This window comes from Pezoporus occidentalis, unplaced genomic scaffold, assembly GCF_034315485.1.
Source record: "Pezoporus occidentalis ecotype Australia unplaced genomic scaffold, CSIRO_AGI_Poc_V1 ctg10, whole genome shotgun sequence".
NCBI lineage: Eukaryota > Metazoa > Chordata > Aves > Psittaciformes > Psittacidae > Pezoporus > Pezoporus occidentalis.
Window position 1 is genome coordinate 103,754 of NW_026912779.1, and position 20,950 is coordinate 124,703.

A 20,950-nucleotide genomic window follows, 5' to 3' on the forward strand; every position below is an offset into this window, starting at 1 on the left:
ATAGGCGCTGTCTTTTGGAGGAAAAAAAACAAGAATGCACACATTCACCTGGTCTATCCTCTTCCAAACCAGGTCTGAGATTTGGCTGTAAATCGTAAGCACGCCTCACTAGAACTGTCACTATAGGAAGTACTTATCAATTCATATATGGCACAATAACAACAATTCAATGTACCTTTTGCTTCTGCTTAGAAACAACTTGCAGTACATTCTTGCACAACACACAAGTGTCAAAACCAGGTATTTCAGGTTTTACACACAATGCAAAGCTATGATACACTACAGTATTTAATGCACACCGATAGGAAAAGTTCCTAAAAAATACTCATGCAGTTTTTGTGCCATGGGATAGGTAATGGCTATTTCGTAGAAATAGATCCAACTGGCTCCATTGGAGCAGCAGTATAAATATTAAAAATAGAAGTAACAATAGGCCCTGATGTGAAACTTCTCTCTTTTTTGTTTTTCTTCCCCAAGGAAACACTCTGCTTAGGAGCAACTGCATCTTGCTACAGGGGTATAGCTGTGTGGGGAGGGGTGTGGCCTTTAGGGATGTGCCACATCGTTGCTAACATTGTTTGATTTAAGGATGTATTTTAGGCATTTTAGTGGTTATTATTAATCTCATTGACAACAACAAAAAAATTCAACAGCAACAATAAAAAACAACAGGAAAAGTACAGGGGGCTTCCTAATGCAAGAGGATTTCAGCGGGCACAGTGACGACAAGGCTGCTCGAACCACAGGCTGCAGAGCTCAACAAGTAGGAACACAACTGTTTTCCAGAAAGAAAAATGGCGATGCAGGCATGTCCTTGACTCTCCACTGCCTGTCCCTGGGCCCGTACTGCTCCCTGCCAGAGATCATGAGCACACTTTGAGCACCGAGGCCGGCAGCACTCAGCTTTTCCCACCAGATTTCCTTGACACATGCAGTGCAACGGGGCTAGAACCTCCACAGGCTTAGTGTCACAAAGAACGAGCATTGGGTGCTGAGCTGAATGGAAACCACAGGGGGTAAATATTTCCATTTACAGCACTTTGCCCAAACAAAATCAAACTGTAAAAGTCACTTCCAAAAGTGCAAATGAAATAAAACTTGGCTTTCTGTCTGTGAATGGGGTTCTCTTTGCCTTTTTTTTTTCAGTTGGAGGTTTCTTCCCTGCTGTAGGTTAGGGTTTGGTGCAAGTTGTTGGTTAGGGTTTTTTTAGCTTCCTTTTTTTTTTTTTTTTACATAGGGTTTTCTGTACCTTTACTACCAATATTTGCCATTGTTTGTACCATAGACAAAAACATTCACCTAGCTGGTAGTATCTTAATACATTTCATAGTAGGACATATACAAGAAGAAAAAAACATACCAAATGAATCAGAAGTGATCAGTGCTTAAAGTAAATACAAGAGCCAGCACTGGCAAGAATCCACAGTATCAATACAAATGAAGATGTGATAGTGTTTCTCATGGGGTGGAATCTGCCTGCATATTAATACAGAATTATACAAAATCTAGCAGGGATATTGGAACAATGAATAGCTAAACTTTCACAATAACTTAAGATCTGTGAGCCAGTCTGCATTGAAGATATTCCACATTTTAAAAAGTGCCATGTCTCTCTGTGTCTTCCTCCCTCCCAAAGGAGGGGCGATGAATCCACTTGATTTGTTACCAGGTAAGTTCAACTGCTTAAGAAGACAAATATCTGACCAGGTCCAGTGTATTCTTTAAAGAACGGCAAATTATGACTTCAGTAACTATATCTGTGCAAAATATGCCTCTTTCCTTTTAAAGAAACCAGTGTCTGTAACTCAGAAAAGTTCCGACATTTACTTATCTCCTTCTCAGAACGAGTAAGACATGAACTATTGAATCCCCCCAGAACAAGAAATCTGATGGAGCAGAGAAAATTTTGACCTTCCATTTCCATGTGCAGACCATTAAAAACCAGGACATTTCATCAGTAGCCCTCCAGGGCTGGCAATTGAACTATTGCTTGGAAATACCATGAACACCCTAGTAATAAAACTCCAATGTTGGTAATAAAATGGTAGCAGTGTTTACCCTCTGAATCCATGTTTACTTTGCATTCCTCATCATACCTGTACAAGTTTCATTATTTATGGTCAAAAGTCATTGTCTGTTGCCTTGACAATCTTCTTTTAAAATGCGGTAAATCCATTCATATGCTGAGTACCTTGAATTGTATTCCCATATTACACTGCCCTGTGACCTTTGGATCATTACAGGAGGCCCAGCACACAGAAGGAGAAGATGCAAGAGAAGACCTTGATCTCTGGCAATTAAAAAACAAACCCAAAAGAACACCCTTCCCACCCCTCGAAACCCCAGAACACAGTTAAAAAAAAAGGAATAAGACAAAAAACAAATGAATAAAAAAAAAATAATCCCATGATTCTCCTTGAAAATCAGCCCCTGTAGAATGTACCTCTTCTGCATTACAGCAGTAGTCTTAAGTCATAAATTAGATTAGTCTTCCATCAAATAACTTAAAAAGAAGAAGTAATTGTAGCAGACCAGTTTTGCCTGGCTTGACGCCAGTTAGCAGCCAGTTCATCCCAGTCACACTGTTCAAAAACTGAGCTAGGAAATCACATGAATATTGAAAAAAATAATCTTCACATCGATGCAGGATTTGTCCAGGTTGTGGGGAGTCAGGGACAGGGCAGACCTAGATGGGGCCACAGGTCCTATGAACAGTGAGCAGGATATACGTCACGACTTGGAGGTGCACCGCGTTCAGGAGATGCCAGCCGTGGTTTGTATTGCACAGGTAAGAAGGAAGTTCCTCCCAACAGTCTGCCACCTACATTAGTGATCTCTGCACATGGGCAAGTTCACAAAAGTGAAAACATTGAATTCTGTCATGATGGAGAAACACAGGAAGATGCCATAAAGGGAAAGGCACACACACCCTAGCTTCTTATCCAGTTTCCATTTGTTCATGTGGACTCCAAAAACCTACAATAAACACAGAGTAAGCCACCACAGCAGGAACATTTTGAACAGAGGTAAATCCCCATCTCAATTACAGGAACACAAAGGTGACTGCACCCATACTGATCATGGTCACCTGGAGGCAATCACAATGCAAGTACTGCAGCAAGTGAGCTGAAGACCACAGGTGAAGTAAATCAGAGTAGCCCCCTCACAGTCATTGAAGCCCCACTGACTTAGATCGCTTTGAGCCCTGGCCCAAGGGCCTTAAGTTTCTGCAATGAATTTAATTTTGACAAGAACAATCCCATTTAATTCAGAAAAGTTTTCAAAGGCCAGATCCCCTTTTCTTCACTCAAAATGCTTTATATGCCCCTCTGCATCTCAATCTGGAGCCACAGAGTCTAAGGCTGTGCTCAGCTTTGCTTAGTTTGCTCTCACACAAACCTCCTGAAAAATTGAAGTCTTGTGTACGTGGGAACTGTGTTGGTGTGCAACGCCCAGGAGGACCCCAGGAAGACAAGAGAAGGCTGTGTGGAGACCTCATATCAGCTTCCAGTATCTGAAGGGGGGCTATAGGGATGCTGGGGAGAGACTCTTCATTAGGGACTACAGTGACAGGACAAGGGGCAAAGGGTTAAAACTTAAGCAGGGGAAGTTTAGATTGGATATAAGGAGGAAATTCTTTCCTGTTAGGGTGCTGAGGCACTGGAATGGGTTGCCCAGGGAGGTTGTGAATGCTCCATCCCTGGCAGTGTTCAAGGCCAGGTTGGACAGAGCCTTGGGTGACACGGTTTAGTGTGAGGTGTCCCTGCCCATGGCAGGGGGGTTGGAGCTGGATGATCTTAAGGTCCTTTCCAACCCTAACTATTCTGTGATTCTATGATTCTGTGACTCCCTGCAGCAGCTGGTCTCAAGATTTGGAAGATGTCACAGAAATTCTCTTCTCCTTATAATTTCTAATCTGCTGTGCTGGACATGGGCAGGTCAGGAAACATGAGGCACGGATTTCAAGAGAAACACTGTCATGCCTAGGCACTATTTGTTCTGGTTGATGTTGCAGTTCAGAAGGTTCTTACAGAAAGCCGAAGCAAACTGTACAGCATTCTGTCTACCTGTCCAACAGGAGAATGGGTCTTGCAATACATCAAGGGATCTGGTCCAACTTTAGCATGAGAAATAACTAATGGATCCTCCCATGAAAAATACACAAATATGAGAGGCATCCTGTGACAGAGATAGCTTCTGCAAAGTGCCAGATCAAAGTCTTGGGAAGTTTACAAGAGGAATGACCATTCCTACCCCTCAACAACAGTCCTTGCAACCACTATTACAGCTGGAAGTGAGAAAAGAACAGATGAAGAAAGTCTGTAAAAATCACTCTTTGGAAAAGAACAAAAGACTATATACATACTGTGACAAAAACAGATGCCAGCAGGAGACCGACAGAATAGATAAGTCCTCTGCTGTTTAACCGAATCTGTAAAAGAAGGAAGTTTATAAAACCATGTCACAATTAGAAGCAACAGTATTTCTCTCTGCTCATAATTCAGTAAAATCCTAAACTGCTGAGTTGCTGAACACTGGCTTGCAAGATCTAAGCACCAATTCAGACCCATTACATCACAGATTCTTTTGCATGCTCCCTATTGTCAAAGAAAGTATTGATAGAATAGCATCCTTAGGAGCTGACAGCATCTCAAACTGTTTCACCTCACACAGGCTTTGTCATTTCTTATACTGTTATATCATGGAATTTTCTTTTTGGCACTTAACTCCCATGTGAATCCTGAAAGAATAAACAAGGCAAAGGAATTTTTGCATTCAGTCATCAATTACTGCTTCAGCATGGGTGAAAATAAACAAGGACACACACAAACGTGTAATTTCTTCCCTACTCTTACTCATCTCAGTGAAGAAAACAAGTCAGTATTCTCATAGCCTGCACCTCAGCTGCTGCAGACCATCGCTATCAGTGCAGCATGGCACACTAGCACAGGCTGAATGTAATTCAGCATGGAGGCAAATAGGGCAAAAAGTAATTTTATTGACTGCAGGGCTGTGTAGAGATACCATCACTAAAGTACCAGACACACCACAGGCTCTGATGGAGTCATCTCCATGGCAGAGCCGCAACTGCAGCCACTGTGCCAGTGGAGAACCAAAATACACGTTCAAAGCTGTGGAGCTATTTAACTGCTACTTTTAGAGGCTTTACAGTCTAACCAAAGGCACTCACCTGCATCTTTAAACCCTAAATATATTTCAAAGCATTATTTTATGCAACATAAACCTAGAGCCACATAGGAAGACTACAGTGAGTAAAGCACCTCTCCAATCCTGTTCCTCAGCTAGGATTGTGCTTTTCTCCAGTTTTCCGTTCTTCTCTTGAGGAGCTCAATCACTGCCCCTTTGGGTATTTTTGTACTATCTTCTCAGGCAGTATCACCTGTGGTATCGTAGAGAGAGCGCTCAGATGGAATCTCTCAAGGCATTTATGCAGGGGCTACTGTGTGAGGGATACTTCCTCCTAGTGAAGGTCATCTTCTCCAGGAAAACATGAGGGCAGCTGGAAGCTGCAGGGTGGGTGCCATGAGTGACTGAACTGTAAATATTTAGACCACTTAATATCAATTATTATCTTAAGGCTACCATAAGGTAACACCGCTTACTGTATTCTTCCCTATACCTTCTGTACAATGAAACCCTACGTAAAGTTGAGTTTCAACTAACAGTCAGCAAAATCAATTGCTATTTAAAGTAAAATGACTACTCAACTTTCCTGGCAGAGATCAATCTTAGCAAGAAATTATGTACAAGTATTTTTCAAGGATGCTTTAGAAAAGGACATTGCTATTGTTTGTCCAGTAGACTTTGATTCCCTGTAGTGCAGGTATATTTTCAGTCACACTACTCTGCTGCTGAGGTCAAACAGCAAAACTAAGTACAGTGATCTTCCTTAGATGGGCTGGTATCCAGTTCTTAATTGCTCAGCTTGGTCTATGTTTGTCTACTAGGAAAAGCAAAAGCATCAGTCCATTCCTGCAAATGATCTGCAGACATGAAAATGGTTCCCATAATAAAAGCTCGTCCACCCCAAATAACATTTTTTTTTTTAATAGCTGGATTTATCTCTTGGTTTTTGAACTGTTTTAGTCAAATAAACAATTCAAAACTAAACCTCTGTGCTACCATATTATTTTCTCAACTGTTGTGGTTTAAACCCTGGCATCAAGTTAACCACGCAGTCCACTCCCCCCCACCCCCTGCCCCACTCCCACAGGGACGGGGAGGAGAATGGAAGGAATGTAACTCCCACGGGCTGAGATAAGAGCAGTCCAGTAACTAAGGTATAACACAAACCACTGCTGCTACCACCAATAACAATAATGATAAGGGAAATAACAAGGGAAGAGAACACGATACCACCCGCTGACCAAGCCCGACCGAGCAGTGAGTGCCCTTCCAGGTAACTCCCAGTTACACCCTGGGCATGACGTGCTGTGGTACGGAATACCTCTTTGGTCAGTTTGGGTCAGGTGTCCTGTCTCTGCTTCCTGCCAGCTTCCCCTCCTCCCTGGCAGAGCATGAGACTCACAAAGTCCTTGGTCAGGGTAAACATTTGAGCAGTAACTGAAAACACCGGTGTTATCAGCGCTGTTTCCAGGCCCAAATTCAAAACCACAGCACTGCACCAGCTACTAAGAAGGTGACAAAATGACTGCTACTGCTGAACCCAGGACATCAACTATCAACAGAGAATGTTATCACTGGCCACTTTTCAGTGCTGCATCCTTCTGTTTAGACTATAAAGAAGCCCATTTGCACAAGAAGTGGTTATTGCTCATTCGGTGACAAGCACTACATGACTGCAGGAGTGCTGAGGCACTTGTATCACAGAGTCAGGGAAAACATCTCACCCAAATGATCCCAAGTCCAGAGTAATGATGTAGCTTCACTCCCCAAGACCAACTGCGGGGAGAGCCTGACTTCCACAGTCAAGGAAAGGGCTATTGGTTTTGACATTTTGCAAACCTGACTGTGCAATGAACTCCATACACCCAGGATCCTCCATGCAAATTCATGTTGGGGACAAGGTCAAGCACGCTGCAAAAAGACAATCCTGGAAGGATTTCTCTTCTCTGCTGTACATGCTCAAGATTCAGCAAGTCGATGTATTCCTGTACTTCCAATAAACTGTAGCAAACATGAAGAGGTCTTGCACAGCTACTACACCCTGGAATTGTTATAGCATCTGTACTCACAATCCTCCCACCAATATGTTGCCCCCTGAGATTTGCTGATTTTCCTTCTTTACTAATTTTTGCCATCATAAAAAAGGCTCCAGCCATCATGATCATTCATTCTTAAAGGTATTACAGGATTTCTTTAAGACAGTAACTGTAAGCTGTAAGTGTAGGTAGGTAGAGCAGGACTGATGGCCATTACATGTAAAGTACAATATTCTCACCAGATTGTCAAAAAAAAAAAAAAAAAAAAGAAGGAGGATTTGGACTGCTTCAGAGTTTGAAGGCCAATTCTGGGGCTGTCTGCATGTGAAGGTGAAAAATGTAATGATCCCACTGTCAACGTAAACTGCAGGTTGGAAGCTGTGGACAGGAGGGAATGTGTTTTTGCAGAAGATGCCTCTAAGGCCACTGTAGCTTCTGTTATCAGTCCTGAGCAAACCTCAAAGTTTTGCTGAAATAAGAGCTGCTCTTGGGATGACAGACAAGTCAGGTTCTGACCCAGGAAACCTTTTTCTTTGATACCCCACAGTGCATTTCCTGTTACACTAAGAAGCCAGGATAAGCTAAAGCAGGGGAAATTCAGGTCAGATGTAAGGAAAAAGATCTTTACTGTGAGGGTGCTGAGGCACTGGCACAAGTTGTCCAAAGAATGCCCCATCCCTGGCAGTGTTCAAGGCCAGTTTGGACAGAGCCTTGGGCAACATGGCCTAGTATGAAGCTAGATTTCCATTTTAGTTATTCTAAAATGCAAACAAAGCTCCCAACCTAACTCTGTGTGACTAAAATACAAATTGAAAGGCACCTTCTCTGCTACCCCGTATGAGCAGCAGCTGGCAGGAAAGGCAGATGCTAGTTTACAAAAATTCCTGTCTGGATTTTGGTCAGAAATTCTGTTTGACCAGTGCCAGCATCTGTAAAAACTGTCAGCATAAAATACATCAATCGGAAAGGAATCTACAGGAAAAAGAAGCAAATGAAGCAGCTGGAATTATTTTAGCATGGAAAACGTCTGAATTCAATCTAAAATGCAGACGCTGCTTCTCAGTTACACCCTTAGCCTCCATAAAACTGGCATTTCGAATGAAGACTATTCCAAAGGCCTCTGTGTCAAATTTGCTGAGGACAGTGCTTCCAAAGAGAGATGTTTGGGGCTGCCTGCTTTGGACTATCTGCAAGGTTCCTCTTTGGAGGTCATTCAGGGGAACAGAAGTTGCTATTGAGGATTACTCAAAACTAGAAAGCGTACACTAATTATTTATAACACCAATCCCACATGGGCAAAGAAAATGTGGCAACGCCACTTTCAGCAGCCTGAGCACTGATTTTCCTTTGCAGTAGTATTGCATTAAAACACTGGAGTTTCACCCCAGGTTAACAGTTCTCAACTCAGGCTTAACTTGCACTGTGCCTGCCCAGGGATCTAGCCTAGCCCCCACTGTTGAGTAAAGCAATTAACTAGTAATGAACCAAAATAACAAGAACTTTCTTTTATGAAACTTGACTATTCCCATCGAAAGACAGGATTTCCAGGGCGGGGGAAGATGTTTTCTAATGCAGTTGTCAGTTCCCAGTGCTTTCTGCTCTGCAAACAAGTGGGACATTTATTAGGGTCATTGCCTAATACCTCACTCTGCCACAGGGCAGCAGGCTTAAAACCTCACCATGTACATAGCAAAGGGTGAGCAAATGTTACTTGTGGAATGCACTCTGTCAGGAAGCTCATTTGGCTGAGCTGGATATGTATCACAGCTGGACTTTCTGGAAGAAAAAGTGCAACTCCTTGGCTAAAAAACCTTGTTGGTGAGTTCAAAGCACTATAAAAGCTGAGCAGAATTCCAGACATTTCCAGTGTGGCTCAGGAGGTGAGGCACGCATGGCAGCACCCTGCTGTGCCATGCAGCAGGCAGAAGAAGTACAGAAGAGGACCAAAACCACAGGTGAGAAGGGCTATAAACCAGCGAGAAGCAAATGAAAACCAACAGAACCAGCATTCATGTAAGCCTGTCCCCAGATCAGATTTGCTCTGGAACAGCTGGGAGATAGATTCCATGGATGGGTGAGGCGTGTAATTCCAGATGCAGTGGACATGCTGTGGACTTACTCTATGTGCACATAAATAGTCCACTTAACTTGGCTTGCTGCTTATGCACGGAACTGCCCTGGATGGTGTGTGCAGCCAGTCCAGCTGTGTCTCATGCACTGCTTTTCTGGCACGTGCAGTGAGTCTGACCCCACTCGACTTTTACACATCTGGAGAATGGCATACGTTCAGGCACCATGCCCAGGGTCTCCAGGCTATTTAAGACAGCCCTGGAGCAAGCTGACTTATAGCAGTAAGAAATCTCCCTCATTGTAGATACAATTCCTGTTTAAGCGTGTTGCCCAGATACCTCCTCCTGTAAATGTTTCTTGGACTAACCTGAAGGATCCTTTCTGTTTCTACATTTGACAACTGCATCAGTCAACTGGCATCTCCTGCAAGGGGCAATAGGCTTTCTCAGGGTATGTGACAATGTGCAAGCCCAGGGAAAAAGAGATGGCAAAACATTCAAAACTACTAGTAAGGGAGGAGATAATTTCAGTTTTTAGCAAAGAGCAGAAAAAGGGCCTTATCAGGAATCTTCTTACTGACAGAAGGAAAAACTCATTCTCTGTTTGCTTAAGAATAGGAAATGCTTCTTTCCCAGGAGAAAACCGTCTGCAGACGAAGCATTCCCTCATACTGCAAGGAGGAAAAATCAACATTCCAAAACTCCCCTTTGAGGTTTGGCTTGTATCTAGTGGCTGAAACAAGCCAGAACACTGTGTTTTGACTAGTCACACATGAAAGGTTTGGAAGTTCAAAGCCTGCTCTGTCTTAATTTGAATTGAGGCAACTCCCTGCTTCTTGTGCAGCAAATGCAAAGCTGCCACCAGCTCCAGCTACTCCTATGCAGCTCCTTTAGGCAATACAAGACTGAGGCCGAAGCTGAAGAGCAGAGAAAAACCAATGGAAACTAAATAAAAGTGATTCCATTTATTAGCTCTTTTCTAGCAGTTGCTGAAGGGAAAATAAGGAGCTATTGCCAGAACCCAAACTGGTTTTGCTCCAGGGTCTAAATATAGAATTATAGAATCACAGAATAGTCAGGGTTGGAATGGACCTTAAGATCATCCAGTTCCACCCCCCCTGCCATGGGCAGGGACACCTCACACTTAACCATGCCATCCAAGGCTCTGTCCAACCTGGCCTTGAACCCTGCCAGGGATGGAGCATTCACAACCTCCCTGGGCAACCCATTCCAGTGCCTCAGCACCCTCACAGGAAAGAATTCCCTCCTTACATCCAATCTAAACTTCCCCTGTTTAAGTTTTAACCCATTACCCCTTGTCCTGTCACTACAGTCCCTAATGAAGAGTCCCTCCCCAGCATCACTATAGCCCCCCTTCAGATACTGGAAGCTGCTCTGAGGTCTCCACGCAGCCTTCTTTTCTCCAGGCTGAACAGCTCCAAATTCCTCAGCCTGTCTCCATAAGGAGGTGCTCCAGTCCCCTGATCATCCTTGTGGCCTCCTCTGGACTTGTTCCAACAGTTCCATGTCCTTTTTATGTTGAGGACACCAGAACTGCACACAATGCTCCAGGTGAGGTCTCACAAGAGCAGAGCAGAGGGGCAGGATCACCTCCTTCACCCTGCTGGTCACGCTGCTTTGGATGCAGCCCAGGATACGGTTGCTTTCTGGTCTGCAAGCACACACTGAAGCCAGCTCATGTTCATTTTCTCATCAACCAACACCCCCAAGTCCTTCTCCTTGGGCTGCTCTCAATCTCTTCTCTGCCCAGCCTGCAGCTGTGCCTGGGATTGCTCCCACCCAGGTGTAGGACCTTGCACTTGCCATGGTTAAAATCCATGAGGTTGGCATCAGCCCACCTCACAAGCGTGTCAAGGTCCCTCTGGATGGCATTCCTTCCCTCCAGGGTATCAACCGAACCACACAGCTTGGTGTCATCGGCAAACTTGCTGAGGGCGCACTCAATCCTACTGTCCATGGCAGCGATAAAGATGTTGAACAAGACCGGTCCCAACACCGATCCCTGAGGGACCCCACTCGTTACTGGTCTCCAGACGGACATTGAGCCATTGACAACAACACTTTGCGTGCGGCCATCCAGCCAGTTCTTTATCCACCGAGTGGTCCATCCATCAAATTGATGTCTCTCCAATTTAGAGCCAAGGATGTCGTGTGGGACAGTGTCAAACGCTTTGCACAAGTCCAGGTAGATGACATCAACTGCTCTACCCCTGTCCATCAGTTCTGTGGCCCCATCATAGAAGGCCACCAAATTGGTCAGGCAGGATTTCCCCTTAGTGAAGCCATGCTGGCTGTCACCAAGCACCTTGTTGATTTTCATGTGCCTTAGCATGCCTGCCAGGAGAATCTGCTCCAAGATTTTGCCAGGCACAGAGGTGAGACTGACTGCTCTGTAATTCCCTGGTCATCCATTTTCCCCTTCTTGAAAATGGGGGTTATATTTCCCTTTTTCCAGTCATCGGGAACTTCACCTGACTGCCATGATTTCTCAAATATGATGGCCAGTGGCTTAGCAACTTCATTCGCCAGCTCCTTCAGGACCCACGGATGGATTTCATCAGGTCCCATGGACTTATGTACATTCAGGTTCTTAAGATGGTCTTGAATCAAATCCTCTCCTACAGTGGGCCTACGGTCTTCATTCTCACAGTCCCCGAGTCTGCCTTCCAAAAATAAGTGAAATTACTTCATTCAGGAATATCAAAAAGACTGTTATTTTTCCAGTCCCTTGGCTGAACATGCTGCAAGTCCTCTGTCCGGGGATCTTTTTCCTGCAGTGTCCCTACCTTGCAATGGAAATTCAGTGTAAATCCTGCATTCCCCAGGTCTTGCACAAGACAGCTGTCTCAACACCTGGAGCATCATGTATGGGCTGCATTCCTGCATGTTTTCTTCTTGGACCTTTTTTGAGACTCCTAAGAAAACATTCTTTTTTGCTCTGTATCACACAAGTCATGTTGCAGAGGGTACATGCCCTGGAACATGCAACATGGAGTGTTGCACATGGACACTCAAAGTGTTAAGCAATAAATGCAAGGGTTATGGTTGGAGAGTACTCCTGCATTGTTAGCAAGGCACCAAGCACTTTTGCTGTAGACACTTCTCCTCTATCTACTACAGTATAATCATCCCAGTATCCGCACCATGAAACCAGGGAGCGAATGCACTCAATACATGCAAACTACTCCGGGAAGTTGGAGGGACTAGTTCCTAGCTTCAGCATGCACCTGCTGCTATGCCCATCCATAGTTTTTGGGGATCAGCCAATAATTGAATCCATTAACAGCTGACAAGCTGCATACTGTTGCTGCAGTGATACCAGCACATCAGGTTGCAGGTGTTAATGTGACAGCCAGAAAAGAGTGGCTCCCCAGAGCAAGAGGAGGAATAACATCTACAAAAGTGAAGACTAATGCTGTGAGAAGCAGAGACCCCTGCAGACACTCAGTCAGCACCCTGCTGCTATCCTCAGCCTTAATGTTTGCCCCTATGAGTGGCAGATCCATTGAACCTATCCTCCCTCCTCCCTCAGAGGATTTGAGGTACAGAATAGGCAGGGAATACACGCACAGATGTTGGCTGTGAGGACATGAAGGCATGCTTTGTTCTAATGTCATGAGATTCATCATACTGCCTTGGAATTAAAACAGTGAATAGCAAACTGGTGAGGGATCAGCAAAGCAGTGACGCTTGCTGTCTCAGTATCTGTTTCTGAAGTGTCCGCTTCCCTCTGGATTCTCTGATGTCTAACAAGACTCACACTGGGGGTTACTCCTCCTTCCAGCTGCTGGTTTGTGTGAAAGGAATGCAGTATCTCTAAGACTTCTACCTTACTGCTGGAGCACCTCCCGTATGAAGACAGGCTGAGAAAGTTGGGGCTGTTCAGCCTGGAGAAGAGAAGGCTGCGTGGAGACCTCATAGCAGCTTCCAGTATCTGAAGGGGGCTACAAGGATGCTGCAGAGGGACTCTTCATTAGGGACTGTAGTGACAGGACAAGAGGTGATGGATTCAAACTGAAACAGGGGAAGTTCAAGTTAGATATAAGGCAGCAGTTCTTTACAGTAAGGGTAGCGAGGCACTGGAATGGGTTGCCCAAGGAAGCTGTGAATGCTCCATCCCTGGCGGTGCTCTAGGCCAGCTTGGACAGAGCCTTGGGTGACATGGTTTAGTGTGAGGTGTCCAGGAAGGTTGGAACTGGATGATCTGAAAGTTCTTTCCAACCCTAACTATTCTATGACTTTATGATTCTATGATTCTAAATTTTGCTGCAACTGGCTGAAGTTACCAGGCAGAGGAGTGATGGATAAACATATGACTATATTACCAAATGCTGATGTGAACAAATGAACTTTATCCTTAGGCTAAAAATTCCTTTTCTCTAAACCACTCCTGGCTGATGTCTGGTTTACAGCTTCTCATCCAAAAATAAAATAAAATAAATTATTCCAGAGGGAAGCAATTGGATGGAAGCCACAGAGCAAATGTCCTTCCACTCTGGATTTGCCAGAGCCACTGGGGAAGGATGCTTGCAGGATTAGACAGTCAGCAACACGTCCAGGACTCAGAGCTGGAAGAGATGAGAAAGCAGACTCTTTCAAAGGTCCAGAGGGATGCTGCTTTTTCTCCGAAAGTCCTGCTGGCATGCTACATTAGCTGTGGCTGATAACAGAAGGTCAGAGCTGCAGCAGGAGGATGTCCAAGTGACCTCTGAGTAATGGTAATGGAAGGTCCAGGAGGAAACACAGAGGAAGGCAGAGTTAGTGCCTTGACACTGGGTGTCCAGAAACAACACCGACTATTAAAATAACAAACATATAGTTGGGTTAGAGGCTAGACATTGTAGAAACAGGAGGGATCTGATCTGAAAGCTGCTTGATAGTGACTGGATCTGCCTTTCAATGGGAAAAGTGTCAGTGGCCTGGCCCAAACCAAGAACTATGGGACTGAACTGAGTTGAAGTCAAAGGCTGAGGGCAGAGGAGGATCTTTTCTTCCTTGCACCAACACTAACATTTTCCTGGAGAAACATCAGATGGTTCATCCTCTGTCTTGGTTTGGACTGACAGTCAGCACTGGATGGAAGAGAATAAAAATCCAGTATTGCCCACTGATGATCACACTGAGACACTGGCTTATGGTAACAGATAACACAGGGAGGCAGGGTGAAGGAAACCAGAACTGGAAACCCCATACAGGGATTTTTGCAAAGAACTGCCTGGCGTGCCAGCTTCCTGCATCACATCATTTTCAGGCTGGGACTGTGACTGCCCTGCAGCCTCCACTTGCAGGATACCTGCATCTGCAGGAAAATTTTTCATTTAGAGTAGGAAAACAGAAGAAGGGGAACTTCCTTCTTGAAAACAGGTGACAGATGCTACCAAGGTGAAGCCTGAGAAGCAAAAGATGGCTTTCCCTTACTTTCTTGCAGTAAACTAAAGCTGAAACATCCATCAACAATGGGCCTGGGAAAGGGGCAGTCTGGAGTGGGAGAGGCACTTAATCAAAATGATTATGATTAGGAACGCAGCACCAGGACGTGTCTCAAGATTCATAGGTTATTTCCAGTTCTGCCACTTACCTATTGTGTGACCTCTAGCAACTCCATTAGTTTTTCCTTGACAGGTCCTCTCTTGCTCTTTTCCTGTCTTATCTACTAGATCACAAGCTGTATTTTTCCCCCTCAGGCACGACCTCACAGACTAAACTTGTTTAAACAAGATGTCCTGATTCTGCATGGGGCTTCCTGTGGTTGCTGCCGCACATATGAGAGAACTACGCGCTAACGGGGACCTCACTTTCGATACATTGATGTCTTGCAACCAGCCACAAGCTTGCAGGCTGTGTCTCTGCTTAGTTCAAATGAAAACACACCATCTGTAAAATGGGCTCTGCCTACAGGGAGTTTAAGGAAGGCTCAAACAGAAGCTCCTCCTACAAAGAGTGCTATAGCAGCTGAAAGCACCATTAGCAGTGAGACTGCTCTTCACATTCAGAATGAAACCCCATAAATCTTCTGGTTGGGAGCAGCTGCTTGGCCGGTTAATGTGTGAAGCCACTTTACCGCATGTCCCTGAGAAAGTTCAGAATGGGCACAATCACAGCACACCACACTGCCACACGCACGTGTACATCACAGCCCAGGGCCAACAAGGGGAAAGGGAGCAGATCCTCTTCTCCATTTCTGGCACGTTGCTGCTCCAGCCTCTGGTGGGCAGTTTCCCAGATGGAGCGAAAGAACCAATTTTACTCTGACTCCTATGAAAAGCAATTCTAATCCCTTTGTACAAGAAGTAAATGAAGAATATTATGATCACTATTAGAGGGGCCCTGCCTCCAGCCAGGCGATGGAGAGGAATAACCAGTTCACCTGACTGTGTGGATCAGATGGGCTGGTACATCACTCCCATAGGAGTAGAAGGCTCTATTAGATACTGGTGCACAGTGTACCCTGATGTCATCGAAGGGGAGAACCCATTTCTATTTCTGGAGTGATAGGGGGATCCCAACATCTGCCTGCACTGGAGGCTGAAATCAGCCGGACTGGGAAGGACTGGGAGAAGCTCCCCATTGTGACTGGCCTAGGGGCTCCATGTAACCTTTGCACAGAGTATCTCAGGAGAGGGTACTTCAAAGACCCAAAGGCTACTAATGGGCTTTTGGTAGAACTTCCTTGGAGACGGAGGAAGTTAAGCAGCTGTCTGCCTTGTCTGGTCTCTCAGAGGATCCTTCTGTTATGGGGTTGCTGAAGGTCGAAGAACAGCAAGTGCCAATCATGATCACAACAGTGCACCGGCGGCAACATCGCACCAACCGAGACTCCCTGATTCCCATCCATGAGCTGATCCGTAGATTGGAGAGCCAAGAAGTGATCAGCAGGACCTCCTCACCCATATGGCCTGTGTGAAACAGACTATCTATCTTGGCCTGAATGAAGTCACACCACCACTGAGTGCTGCTGTACCAGACATGCTACAGCTTCATTACAAACTGGAGTCAAAAGCAGCCAAGTGGTATGCCACAACTGATATTGATAGCGCATTTTGCTCAATCTCTCTGGCAGCAGAGTGCAGGCTACAGTTCGCTTTTACTTGGAGGGGCATCCAGTACACTTGGAATCGACTGTCCCAGGGTGGAAACGCAGCCCTACCATCTGTCACGGACTGATCCAGACTGCACTGGAACAGGGGCAAGCTCCAGAACACCTGCAATACATTGATGGCATTATTGTGTGGGGCAAAGAAGTTTTTGAGAAAGGGAAGAAAATAATCCAAATCCTTACAAAGGCTGGTTTTGCCATAAAACAAAGAAAGGTTAAAGGGCCTGCACAGGAGATCCAGTTTTGGGGAATAAAATACGAAGACGGGCATCATCAGATCCCCACAGAGGTGATCAATGAGATAACAGCAATGCCTCCATCAACTAGTAAGAAAGAAACACAAGCTTTCTTAGGTGTTCTGGGGTTTTGGAGAATGCACATCACAAAATATAGTCTGGTTGTATCAGAGGGTTGTGCTGATGTTCAGAGGGACTTGGACTTGCTGGAAAAATGCACAGCCAGGAAATACTGGGGCTGACCAGCTGAAAAGCAGTTTGGCAGAGAACAGACCTGCTGATCCTGGTGAGACACCAAGCTGAAGTCCGCAATGCACCCTTGTGGCATGGAGCACCAACAGCATCCTGGGCTACATTAGGAGAAGCATTTCCAGCAGGTAGAGAGAGGTGATTTTTCTCTGGTGAGACTCATCTTGAGTGCTTGTTCCAGTTCTGGGATCTTCAATAGAAGGAAGACACAGACTTCCTAGAGCGAGTCCAGTGAAGGCCCACAAGGATGATTGAAGTGACTGCAGCATCTGACATACAAAGGGAGGCTGCACGAACTGGGACTGCTCAGCCCACAGAAGATTCAGGGGGATCTTACCAGTTATGTAGCCTCCATCCTTGGAGGTATTCAATACCCAACTGAACGTGGTCCTAAGCATCCTGCTCTAGCTGACCCTGCTTTGAGCAGGTTTGGGGACTACACGATCTCTGAAGGTACTTGCCAACCTCACCAGTTCTGTCATTCTCCAGTCTTTTAACTTTACACTGACTCAGTGATAGCAGTCAAGATTTTTCCTCTGTCTACAGGGCTGTCTGAGTGGTGTCGAGGTAACAGCAACAGCAACAGTGACTTCCCTATAGGATTTCATGGCATCTCCTGCTCTTCCTCCTCTGAAGGGAGCTTGTAGCTTTTGGGGTGGGGCTCTTATCATCTGAGAGGTAAAGGATAGTTTCAGTGGTGTTGGGTGTTTTTTCTCAAACAGGAAAGCTCTGCACTGTTTCCTGATGTTGGTTATGCTCTGAAATTTCCAGCTATTTAACAGCTTCCTTCACCTTCCAGTTTAGTAATGCTAGAATTTTTCTTACCCAACGCCTTGCAGATCTGCTCTGTCCTTTAGTTTCCACCTCTGTGTTTATCCTCTCTGGCTTATTAGAAACATGATCATTCTTCTTATTTGGAATATATTCAAGTGCATAAACACACAGTATACTTTAGTGAGTTAGCTTATTTAAGGAAGAAATGGAAGTACTTTGTCCTCCAAAGGACGGGTAATGTCCACTGACAATTGCTTGTCAAATCATAAAAGAGCAAACTATTTGTTTCTTCAAATCCAGTCCACAGAATTTTTGACTCCCCCCCCCCCCCCCCCGGTCTGTTTTATAAATAAATAAATAAGAAACAAAAAAATCATGTGAACAAATGTAGGACTTACGTATGATCCGTAATTCACTGCTAGGGTCTGCAAAGCCCACGGGAGACCTAGGCCAATTAAAATATCAAACACATTGCTTCCGATGGAGTTGGACACAGCCATATCCCCCATACCTGCAGGAATGGAAACCACGCTCAGTCAGACAGGCCCCAGAAAAGTCTTTCAGCTTTTAAACAGAAATACATTCACCTGAGCTAATTGAGACAATTTCCACAGATTAAGGCGAAGAGTCAAGGGAGATCACCCTCACCCCACCTCCTCCCTTTCGCCTTTGCCCTCCCCATCATACAAGTCCAGTGGGGTTCAAGGGGCTGGATCCATCTTCTAGACCATCTGAGAACTTCCTTCAGCTAATTCTCTGCTGCTGTGGGGACCCTGGCAACTGGCTGTGCCAGTTGTGACCTGCCAACACTCTGGTGCCATGCTCAGTGTGGCTCTTGATGCTTTGATGTAACCATGGCACACGAGTTTCTACATTGGACTGATCAGATTAGGTTTTTGGGTAGTCTATTACATAGATGGTTATTCCAAGGAAGAGCCATTGTTTTTGTTCCCCAAAGCAGAACTGACAACTTTCTATTTCTGTTAAAACATCTGGTGCTGGAGTCACTGGGACTGGAGGAACTTTCCTTAAAACCAGTAGTATCTTCCAGTCCTTATGACCGTGAAGAAAAGCTGGAAAGTGACCTGAATGACCCTTATGCCATATTCTAAACAATTCTGTATGGACTGCATTTAAATAAAGAAACACATTGTGACTTCTGGGGAAGGCCTGAAGTTGACAATTGTACTAGAACTTGTTCCACACTATCATTAAGTATCAACATACTATCATTAACTATCATTAATCATTAACTATCATTAAGAACCTGTCAGCTGCTTTTCAACAGCTGAACACTTCCTTTGTTGTTCTTGTTTTAAATTTCTGTGTCAGAAAAGGGCTCTGTATGTTATCACGTTCAGGAGATATCTGTGCAACTTAAAGAGGAAGAGGGCACAAGGAAACACTTCCATAACAGTATGACATCTCTGTGATGAACCTACCTTGCCTTGCTACGATAAGGCTTGCCATGCAGTCTGGCACACTGGTTCCAGCTGCCAAGAAAGTGATACCCATGATCACATCTGGAATTCCCAGTGTGTATCCAATGATTGTCACCTAAGGAGAGGAAATATGCTGTCAAGCTGTTTACAAGAACTAAAGTTAGAGACCAGCTTGGCCCAATTCCTAGTGGGAGAGAGGACGTACATTTAATTTCCTCTTTCCTTTGCCATGCAGTCTATGATGAATTGGCGCCCTTCAAAATGATTAATATTTTTAAATTTGGATGCCCATTTTCTATTAGCCACACTTAATTGCTTTTCTCAGCTCTCTGCAGCACATTCCAAGAAACGTGAACCATATGTTAGAAGCAGCACAGTGACCCTGTGGGCTCTGGTATTTCAGCTATGGAAAGCTGGGATAGCTTTTTTCTTGAAAAATACCTCATCCTCACAGATGAAAAGCAGAAGTAACTTCCCATTTCCTGCTCAGGGTAACAAGTATTATTGAAAACAAAACAGAAACACCTCTTCTGTAACTGCTTTGATTAGTTTGCAGAGAAAAGCCTGGCATTTATTTGTGCATTTAGTACAAGAATGAACTTTGAAGGCAGTGAAGATTTTTTCACTGCCTTTGCCTTCCTAGCAGGAAAGCAGTGGCCAGGGCTTTAGTGAGGCATCTCTATGCTTTTTGGATCCCATGCAGAGACAGATCATGAATTGTGCACTCCATCACAAGTGCAGCAGCACAAAACCAGGCTTTCCTTGCTATACTCTCTCCTGATGCCAATGCCCCATCGTTGTCCAATTCTGCTTAAGAGTAGAGACTGCTCTAAAAGAAACACAATCCATGCTGCAGTACTACTGTAATCCTAATGAGGACAACCTACACTTTTCACCTACATATATCATGTAAGGAGGCCTGAGCCAAGCTAAAAGGCTCAGTGACCCAGCCAGTGCATGAACTCCCCTGTGAAGAGGCCAAATATGTTTGGATTTCCTTGTGCTCACTTTTATTTATCCCCTTCCACCTTCAGGATAGTGAGGTAGAATTCAGTTCCTGTTGACTAGAGTAGTTGTGCAAGAATTTGGCTGATTGTGATGCTTTTGTTCAAAACTTGTGTTTTGTTTGAGTTCAGTGTTATCATTTACTACTCTGTCTTTCAAGCTTGCTTGCTCCAAGAAAATGAAGAGTTATTGAGGCCAGGTTTAGTTGCATCAGGGCCTGTACACTGCCCTGTACAAGAAAGAGGTGTTAAACTGGTGCAAGTGTAATATTTTCCCATCTTAAAAGAATCTGCATGAAATTCCAGACCTGAATAAAATTCAAGGGTTATGGCTACTGGCCTCTAATTTTCTTCTCTGTGAGTGGACTGGTCCAATAGAAACTGAAGCAGACTTAAGGTTTCTCATCTAAAAATTCAGCTATGTAGAACTTTCTACACATTTCTCTAAGCTGATGTCCTCATTCAGCAGTAGCAGTCATTTTGCTCCTTCATAGTAGCTGGTGCAGTGCTGTGTTTTTGACTTTCAGCCTGGGAACAATGCTAGCAACACTGATGTTTTTAGTTGCTGCTCAGTAATGTTTACTCTGACCAAGGACTTTCTCAGTCTCATGCTCTGCCAGGGAAGAGAGGAAGCCGGGAGGAAGCAGTGACAGGACACCTGACCCAAACTAGATAAAGGGGTATTCCATACCACAGCACATCATGCCCAGTACATAAACTGGGGGCAGTTACCCGGCAGGGCTAGATCGCTGCTCAGGTCGGGCTGGGTATCGGATCAGTGGGTTCTCTGCCCTTGTTATTTCCCTTATCATTATCATTATTGGTGGTAGCAGTAGTGGTTTGTGTTATACCTTAGTTACTGGACTGCTCTTATC

General features: G+C 44.7%; 1 protein-coding gene across 7 annotated transcripts in view; it reads right to left on the reverse strand.

Annotated features, from left to right (window-relative positions):
- Nucleotides 1-20,950, reverse strand: part of SLC24A3 (solute carrier family 24 member 3) — a 179,872-nt gene that overhangs the window by 17,722 nt on the left and 141,200 nt on the right. For 5 of the 7 annotated variants that reach the window (XM_062608166.1, XM_062608148.1, XM_062608187.1 and 2 more), the window contains exons 14-17: nt 19,072-19,186; nt 18,028-18,140; nt 4,367-4,432; nt 271-2,976 (exon numbers count right to left, since the gene is read on the reverse strand). In XM_062608166.1, the coding sequence (XP_062464150.1) occupies nt 2,827-2,976; nt 4,367-4,432; nt 18,028-18,140; nt 19,072-19,186 (444 nt within the window). In that variant the 3' untranslated portion in view covers nt 271-2,826. Of the gene's footprint in view, nt 1-270; nt 2,977-4,366; nt 4,433-17,117; nt 17,527-18,027; nt 18,141-19,071; nt 19,187-20,950 lie in introns of those variants that run through there. The other 2 variants (XM_062608158.1, XM_062608176.1) reach the window with 2 other exon arrangements.